Genomic DNA, 8,933 nt, shown 5'->3' with positions numbered 1-8,933 from the left:
CTCATATTACTAACAAATGCTGCCTTTATTTTGGAACCTTCAGGTGGGCTCTTGGAGCCAAACTCTCTCATGAGAGGCAAATTAATTTAGCCATTGCACCATTTCCTCCTGCCAGGAAGGTGAAGGTGTTCTGGGAGATAGCTCGCTACCTCCAAGTCAAACACAAATAGACGCATGCCTGAAAGTATTAACTAACCAATTTCTCGCAGATTAAAGGATCTCAAAGGCTTTCCCTTAATGGATCGCTTTTTATGAATAGGTTATTTATGTCTCTGTGTTCCTACATTCTGAGAGCTCTGGCAGCTTTCACAGAAAACGCACAGAAAGAGGCAGCAAAATTTGAAAGAGTTTTTTTGTAAAGAAAGATATTCAGGTTGTATTTATTACACATTTCAACAAAAACTAAAATACACAGGACACTGGTAATTTCTAAAGACAGTGTAAATTCAGTTAACAAATACATTGAAATAGGTATCAAGCTGTTAGAAACAGAGGGAAAATACAACACAATCCCACTTCCCCTTGACAAAATGAACCCCCAATGTCCATGATTTCCACTTAGCAATGAGCAGTTAAAGCCTCTAGACAGCTAGACAAAGATGTTGATGTAGTAGCCTGCCATTCCAGGGTAACCACACAGGGCTCATCCCTAACTGGTTCTCGGCTGTGGAAGCACTTCTGTATTTTGGGTAATGTGTGCACTACTCTTTCAATATTTACAGTTCTGTGAGAACAAAGCAATAGAACCCACCTTTAGGTAACCTGCAGAAAGACCGAGTTGTTAGATAAAACAACCACCATCCTCATTTACTAAAAAGGAAGTGATTTACAGTACCTATCCAGGGAAGGGCAACGCTTTTCTTTCCCCTGCAGATCACAGACAGGAGCACAAGCCCGTAATGGAAACTCATAGCACAATATTGTTCTTTGTTATTTGCGTGGGAAATTTTTGTAATGTTTCTTTGTACTGAGAACTCAAAGCATCTTTAGAGTGCTTGTGTCTCACATGCTTAGTTCTGTTCTCCTAGTATTGCCTTTAAGTAGTTCAAAAAAAAAAAAAAAAAAGGGCTGAATTTCAAGCAGCACTCTAAGCTGGATTTCAAGGAGCGCAATGGCATCAGCATTCCGGTTCAGAGAAGCAGAGAACGTGGAGCAGGGAAGCAGGATGGGGCTGGAATCAAACTGGCACTGGGATCCACCTGGCTCACCCACCAAAAGCAGGAAGGAGCAGAAAATGCGGCCTTTTGCAAACCGACGGCTTCTGCAGACGTGCTGCTAGGCTTCTGTTAGAGCCCACACACAGCACAGCGCTGCTGCCGTACCCAGGCTCACAAGGCATTTGTGAATCGAGGACGGGAGTCTACGTATGCAAAAAGGATCGCAGACTTGCAGCCCCGCCAGAGAACCCTTTCCTTCAAAGCCGCTCTGAACCCTGGGTGCGCCTAAAACAGCAGGTTCTCCTCCCATTGACTCATTCGTGATCAAACAAACCAAGATGTGAGCTGGCATCAGGAAGCTTGAGCTGCCCTACAGAGACTCCGTGGCTACGTCACCACCTATCTCTTTCCAGTCCTGTCTAGCCATATTTAAATCTAATACTAGATTGTCCCTGGCCCTGGAGAGCCAGAGCCTGAAGGAACATAGCGTACATGTCTCTTGCCATAGAGTCATGCTACACAGTCAGCTTGCCGCATCTCCTCAGGCTGAGATCCTATTTAACTTCAGGAAAAAAATCAACAGGAGGAGACGCAGCGCACCGTGTAGCAGGTATGGCTGGGAGGGTGTTTGCAAATTCAACAAACCCCAGCTGTGTTGAAATGGAGCACACGGTTAAGGCTCAGCTAGCTCACAGGAAGGTTTATACACAGCACGGCGAGGCAGTGCTGGCTGATGCATGACAAATGCAGCACTTCAATTCCCCCACCTCAGAGCAGCTTTTCTCCACCAGGCAGTATCTGGTCCTTCCAAGTTCCCAAGCACATCCCATTACTCTAGGCGTTAAGCACCTTCCCGAACGGTGATTCCTGCAGTCACTGCAGTCTCCACCACAATCTCAATTCCCTGAAAGACTCCTGCTTTCAAGAAAGGGAATAGAAAGGAAGAGTACATGGGTGGGGAATAAGAAAGAGGTAGCGACGCTGAGGAAATGAAAGCTTTCATCTACAGCAGTCTGGCATCTGATGAGTTATTACCTAAAGAATTAAAGAATATGACAAAGCCATTATTATTGAGCCATAAAACGCAGCTATGTATTTCAGACTAGATGACAACAGAGATGAATGCAAAGCTATGTAGTGTGGTATCCTTGATCCATTTGATCCTTCTGCCTTCAAAAAACACAACACAAACCGGTATCCAAAGTAGCAAACTCATGCTCCACCTTCCACGGGGACTGTTCTACAAATCCTGGCCAGCATTGAGTAGATAGGACAAGCCTCTCCACCCATCAAAAATGACAGAAGTCACTTTGATGGTGACTGATAAATTAATCATGTCAAATGAAGTCCTGGATATGTGAAGTCCTCTTTGCTTTTAAAAAAAAAAAATAAATCTAAGGCAGAAGCCCTTCCCTTCCACTTTTATAAGTTCCTCTCCCTTGTCCCTGAAAGCTAAAGCATGGCAATGCCAGAAAACCATTTAATATAGTTAGTTGCCTTTGATGTCATCTCTGAGGAAGCATGATTACAGGTGATTGTTTTGTCTTTTGAGGTTCGTTGGTCAAGCCTTTATCGTTTCTTCTTTGTTTCTTTCTTGGGTTTCTTGCTTATCTGCGGAGCAGTTGCCTTTGGCTTCTTCACTGTCTCTGACGTCTTCGGCTCAAAACTGTCCGAGTCCTACAGGAATCAATCAAGAAACAGTAACTTTTTAACAGTTTGCTGACAGCTCACTTTGGGAATTTGTGTGCAAGCCAAAGGAACAAGTGCTGGGTATCTTTGTTGGAACACGTCTCTATCAAACCGAGCCGGCATTTAATGAGACTTGAGCAGCACCATGTCTGCTTCTTCTGCGTGTGCTTTTTGAGGAGTGCAAGTTCATGCCCAGAAACAGCTTGTTACCAGAGAGGCTGTTGTAAGTGTAAGTGTCTAAATCAGGCTTTGGAGAAACACAGTACCCCAATTTTAACGGCAGAAAGAAAATCAACACTAAATGCAAACTATTCAAACTGGGAAAATGAAAAGACACCATAAAAATCACCAGTAAGCGTGGTTAACATGCCATAGGTATTTCTGCAAAATGTTAAGCCTCATCCTGTGCAAGACAAAAGGTAATCCTCAAAACAGCAGTACGAATGTCAAGTTCAGAGCCACTAAGCCAAGCCTGAAATTCAGGGAGGGAACCAAAGGCAAAGCTTTCTTCACCTGGCCTAACAAGGAGTCCTTAGGTATCCAGCTTGTTTCCTTCAGGGGAGATGACAGATAATACTTCAGCCATGGGAAATAAAGTCTACTTATCTTGTGAAAACATAAGGGAGCAGCGCCAGTCTCATCTGAGAAAGCACACACACGCAGATTGCCTGCTTCCATTAAATGCATTTGAGTACAAATATTGCTTTAGCATCTTGGTTTCTATCAGTCAGAGCTTGCCAACTGGAAAAGGACACACAAAAAATGGCAGAGCAAGACGTGCTAGCTTAAAGCTTCCAAGACAGAGCTCCAGATAACAGAGGGGAAGGCAAGTATCTGACAGGATCCTTTTAATCAAGGAGCTCTGTTCAAACACCTCTCAAGTCACTGGGCTATTACAGTTCACATCTGCGTGGCTTTCCAAGGAAGGAGATTTGGCTGGCTTTCCAAAGGCTGTAATCAGCGCACAGGGAGCTGGCAGGCTCCGGAGAAATGGAGCAACAGGCAGATATTACTCAAGGATGCAGCGTGGTGCTGCCATAAAGCGAACACTGCTGCCTTCTAATGTTCAAACCAAGGTAGTCTCCAAAACCTGAAGCCTCCAAAACAGAGAAGCCAATCTGTACCCTACCTGGACTCGAGCACCATTCCCAAGGCTTGGAGGGATGGTCTTTCTTGTTTATTGTCTCGGAAATTAATCACAAGGGCAGAACATCAATAGCACAGCATGGAGGGGAAAAAAAAAAAAAAAAAAGGGCATGCAAATAACAAAGGATGACCTTAAACAAGAACAGGTCCTTGAGCTTTATCACTTTAATTGGAGGCTTGGTCTTCAGCTTCCCACTTCAAACTAAAACCGTCACTCTTCCCAGCTTTCAAGAACAGCCATAAATATATAAAGGGAAGCGACAGACGCAGATGGATGGGCTCTGGTGGCTGCAGCAGGACTAGCAAAAGGGAGCGTGCACCCAGGCCAGGGCATCAGGAATCCAGTGCATCAACGCACCTCCACATCCCACTGAGGGTTAAAGGTGGAAGTTGGGCCATGAACTGCCCTACCTGAGCTAGAGAGGAAAATCTCATTCTGCCCTCTCTGGAGGGTTTTAACCCCCCAGATTGCTCTTATCAGAACACATCGGCCAGAGCCTTTTTCCTTTGCACTGTGCCTCGCCCTCAGGTGTTCCCTTCTCCAGCTACCCTAGGCATACTTTGTGTCCTACAAGCTCCTTTACAAGGCAGGTAACATCAATTCCACGTGCTGATGAAAATCTCCATGCTTCCTCTGCACAAGAGGGTGCAAACACAGCAACAGAGCCTGAAATCAAAGCTTTCCATTCTGAGTTGTTACTGAAAATAATACCAAATACCATGCATGTTTAGAGAAAACCTACATCAAACCAACAAACTTGCAGCCTGAAATACTGCCAGCTCCACCAACACGAGCGTTACCGAGCACCTGGGGCTCTTTTATGACAACAGCTGGGTGGATGCAGGTCACCCCACTGTGGCCCAATTTAAACTAAACAGAAGATGGAATCAGAGCCCTGTAGCTCACCTCAACCTTTGACTTCAACATTCTCTTCTACGAACAGCAAAGGGCTCTCTACATCCTGGCACAGGATTGAGTGCCAGGACTGAAAACTGCCTTCTTGGCATTCAAATACACTCGACATTTCACCTGTACCTTGTTTCCAAAAATCATACGCAAACAAGAGCCCTATGCCAATGACAGGCAGTCCCTGCAAAGGGGGTGCCCTGCCTGGCAATTAATAGAGCAAATCAGCAGTAGGATGATAATGTGGGCTTGGGACTAAAGTATTCTTGTGTGCGATCAGGAACAGCACGCACACCCAGCGGGAGGTGGGAAAGCTAGAAGGAAGGAAAGAGAATGAGCTATGGATCATCAGTTCTGGGGCAGACTACTGTGTCTCCACCAGCTCTGAAATGATTTTCTGTGATTCTGTGCATCTACAACAACATTAAAGAACACCGCTTACTGTCTTATGGGACTTTGAAACTGGCAGGATTATGGCTAACACGCAGATAAGCTGGAAAATAGCTCCGAAGAAGAGTCCATAGCGTAGCACGTTCTCCATGAATGTGGGCTCGGGGATCTCGGGTGGGGAGAAATCCAATTCAGCAGCCATAGTGGAAACACCTTTCTCCTCTAGTGCTCTCAGGAAGACTGGTTTCTACAGGGAAGAAAAAAAGAGTAATTATTTACATCGTGTGCTCTGGCGTTACTTTCCAGCAGCAGAAAATTACAGGCTACTTTATGGGGTTTTCTGAAGATAACCTTTGGATATCTTCACAATACACTGGTACAGATACAGACCCAAACACAAAGAGGGAAATGAAACTCGCATTCTTTTGGATGCTTGTCTTTTTCTTTACTTGCCTAAGAAAGCAGCCCTCAAATATGAGTTTTAGTACGTTTGCAGGTGAGGGGAAAACAAGCAAAATATGACAGATGGCCGTAACACAATAAAGGAAAGCTAAAAAAGCAAGAAGATACCTCTCCCTGAGGCTGATCGTGCATGCAGGATGAATGCCAATTATTCATTTTCACTTACACTGTACATGTAATCACAGCCTTGTTGTTTTAGATGTACAAAACCCAACGTTTTAAATAAAGCACACAGAGAGTAGATTTGCTGAAGACAGTGGGATGAGTTCAATGTTTAACTACAAACCGTGTGTCAGTGGATGGCTACAGGAAGCCCCACATACCTCGCAGTGCTCACACAGGAAGTTTGTGTCAGAGTTAAATATTGATCTCCTGGGTCCCCAGCTAGATTTTCAGCCACTCCCTCCCTTCCTTTTCCTAATGGAGTTATCGCTTCATTCTACAAGTGACTAATGGCTCACTACAATGACTGAGAACTCTCCCTCCAGAATTGCTCAAGTACGCCACAGCAAGTCACAAAAGGGAAATTCAATTCTTCTGAGATGCCACCAGAACTCAGCTGTGATTATTGTCTTACTCGGTTTTCCTGAGCTGCATGATTCAGTTGTGTGCTTATTGAATCAGCACTCCTTGTTTATACACAGTTCTCTCTTGGCTTTCGTTTGCCTTTTGTATGACTAGGCTGGGTGCACAATGGTGCTGCAGGCACGTTTCACTTGGAGGGCAGTAACCTGTCTCCTGGAATTCCTCTATCTCCCAAGCAGGCTTTGCATTTCTTACGCTAGAAGATTTCTACAGTCTGCAGATGTGACCACATCCAGAAAGACGGTAAACATAGAGGCTTACTTGAATAAAGTTATAATTGACACATTGAAGAAAAAACCTCAACAACTCTGTGCTGTCACAGACAGAGGCAAATCTGGGTACAAACTAAAAGGCATGGTAAATAAATCACAAGCAATAATAATTCTTTTAATTCAGCTGAAGTACGGGATCTAATTTTGGATTGAAGAAGACAGCAAAAGTATTCCCAACTGCGTTTAGTATCTCCTTTGAATCAGGATACAATTTAATATCTCCTTTGAATCAGGAGATAGGAACAGGTGACCTCCTTCAGTCTATACTTCAGTGAAGAGAAAAAAAAAAAACACTTCAAATTCTGACTGATTTCGTGATCTGTGCATGAAGCTGGACTGGGCCATGCAGGCTCACAGAGTCCCAGTGCAGACCCAAGGCTGGGACTGGGTTTAGGACAGCACCAGCAAAGCACGCATAAATGTAATGCACTCCTAACTACCCTCAGCTTTGAAAATTCCCCTTCCTCTAATCTACCAAGGCAGCAGTTCCTAAGCAAGAATCACAGAAAACTTCAACCTTGAGTTGTATTTTGTCTGGATTTTACTTATTGGGACACTTTTAGAGAACTTCATTCTTGCTCCCAGTCTTTGTAAACAGAGCAGGAAGGCACGTTGCTTCTCTCCTCACCTGGGGTTTTCTTGGCACAAGCTGCTACCGACAGTCCTGATTCACACACCTGAAACACCAACACAAATCAGAAAAGGGAACTGACACAGAGACAACAACACCAAAAATCCCCGTCCTCGTATTCCGCCAGTCACCCTTCCCTTTCCTACTTCACCTCTCGTTAGGGCGTTATTAATTGTGTAAATATCCCCAGTGACGTGAGCAGCACCGAGCGCCCAGGTGGCGAACACAGCCCACGCAGCACGCCCCGCGCTGACACCACGCTCCAGCTCTCGCAGCAGTCACAGCCGGCACCCCACGGGAGCGCCTCTCATTTTGCTGCTATCAGCGGAGCTGAACTAATACAAGGGGAAAAAAAAATTCCCTGGTTTGAAAAGACTCCCAGACCTGCATGCTGAAGGAGGCTAAACCTCTGAGGTAGATGTGTCAGGAGGCCCAACGAGCAGCAGGGAGCCGGGCTCGGTACCAGGCATGCTGTCTCCTGCAGCACACACCAAATGAGAAGTGAGTTTTTCCACCCAGGGAGCTACCTCGTCACACTCTGCCTGGCGGCCAATGCAACAGGGCCCTGAGTGACAGTTGGGTCTTCCTCCCTCTTCCAGAGAAGCTACAGTTTCACCATCTCTTCTTCTCCACAGGCTCAGCCACCTTTTTCCCCAGACAGCCTAGCCTGTTACCTACACCTAAAGTAAATGTTCTTAGGCTGTATTTAAAGGTTTATACTCTGGCAGAAGACCTAAGTGTATGACACAGCACGGCCCTCCCCAGCTCTCCCACTTGGTTTACCAGCAGGTATTGTCTCTCCCCCCAGGCCTTGCTGGCTCACTGGAACACTCTGGTGGAAGCAGGTAAAAACACAGCTGAACCACACTAAAAGAACTGACCTGATTATTGGTTTAAAACTACTCTTGGGGTTTTACAGCAAGCTAGCTGCTGCCACCCAGCAGTACCACAGAGCCACACCACGGAGTCAACGCGGGGCTGCAGGGCTCTGGCTCGAGGCTTTGCTCAGTGCCACCAGGGGAAGCCGATGCAGCTGTCCTCCTGGGGGCAGAAACAGGCCCCCCGATAAAGAACCTCGTGCTTTCAGGCTCAGGGCCATACACGAGCCACCCCAACAGGGGCAGATAAAACCTCTCCTTCTGCTGCCCCATGCTTCCCAGCTGGCACCCCCAAGCCCCATCTCCACGTACAATAACTAACACAGATGGGGCTGCAGGAGCACTTCAGGTGGCACACACTGGGCTCCTCTTGAGGCGCCAAGGCCGCTCAGCACAGAGCACGGGAGGCTGAGGGCCTGCAGAAGGCTCTGGGGGGACCCCACCGCAGCCCTCCAGTTCTTGCAGGGGGCTGATAAAAAAAGGAGAGCAGCTCCTTCCTCAACCAGATATCGACAGGACGAGGGGGAGCGGTTCCGAACCGGAGGAGGGGAGGTCCAGGTTAGCGGTTAGCAGGAAGCTCTCCCCTCAGGGCCCTGCCACAGCCTGCCCGGGGAGGCTGCGGGCGCCTCAGCCCTGGGGGCGTTGCAGGCCAGGCTGGACGAGACCCGGGCCCACCCGCTCTGCCCGGATCCCCCGGATCCTCAGGGTCTCCCCGGGTCTCCTCAGGGTCCCCTCAGACCCCCTCGGGTCCCCCAAAACCCCCCGAGCCCCCCCGGTCCCCGCCGCCCCTCACCGGCCGCTCTCCGCCAGGCCGCG

General features: G+C 47.2%; 1 protein-coding gene across 1 annotated transcript; it reads right to left on the bottom strand.

Moving 5' to 3' along the window:
• Window positions 1-371: 371 nt before the first annotated feature.
• On the bottom strand, window positions 372-8,933 carry MANBAL (mannosidase beta like). Its single transcript, XM_084296497.1, has 4 exons — window positions 8,911-8,933; window positions 7,237-7,285; window positions 5,342-5,536; window positions 372-2,834 (listed from the first exon to the last, which is right to left on the bottom strand). The coding sequence occupies exons 3-4, from the start codon at window positions 5,489-5,491 to the stop codon at window positions 2,727-2,729; spliced, it is 258 nt and encodes an 85-aa protein (XP_084152623.1). The 5' UTR covers window positions 5,492-5,536; window positions 7,237-7,285; window positions 8,911-8,933; the 3' UTR covers window positions 372-2,726.

This window comes from Netta rufina, assembly GCF_964035555.1.
Source record: "Netta rufina genome assembly, chromosome: 16".
Classification (NCBI taxonomy): Eukaryota; Metazoa; Chordata; class Aves; order Anseriformes; family Anatidae; genus Netta; species Netta rufina.
This window is presented reverse-complemented; position numbering and strand designations above follow the sequence as displayed.

Excerpts from the sequence above, each read along its gene's own strand:
- MANBAL (XM_084296497.1), bottom strand. The coding sequence starts at position 5,491 with ATGGCTGCTGAATTGGATTTCTCCCCACCCGAGATCCCCGAGCCCACA. Across the intron at positions 2,835-5,341 it reads TTTCAAAGTCCCATAAGACA|GACTCGGACAGTTTTGAGCC; the intron begins GTAAGCGGTGTT and ends TGATTCCTGTAG.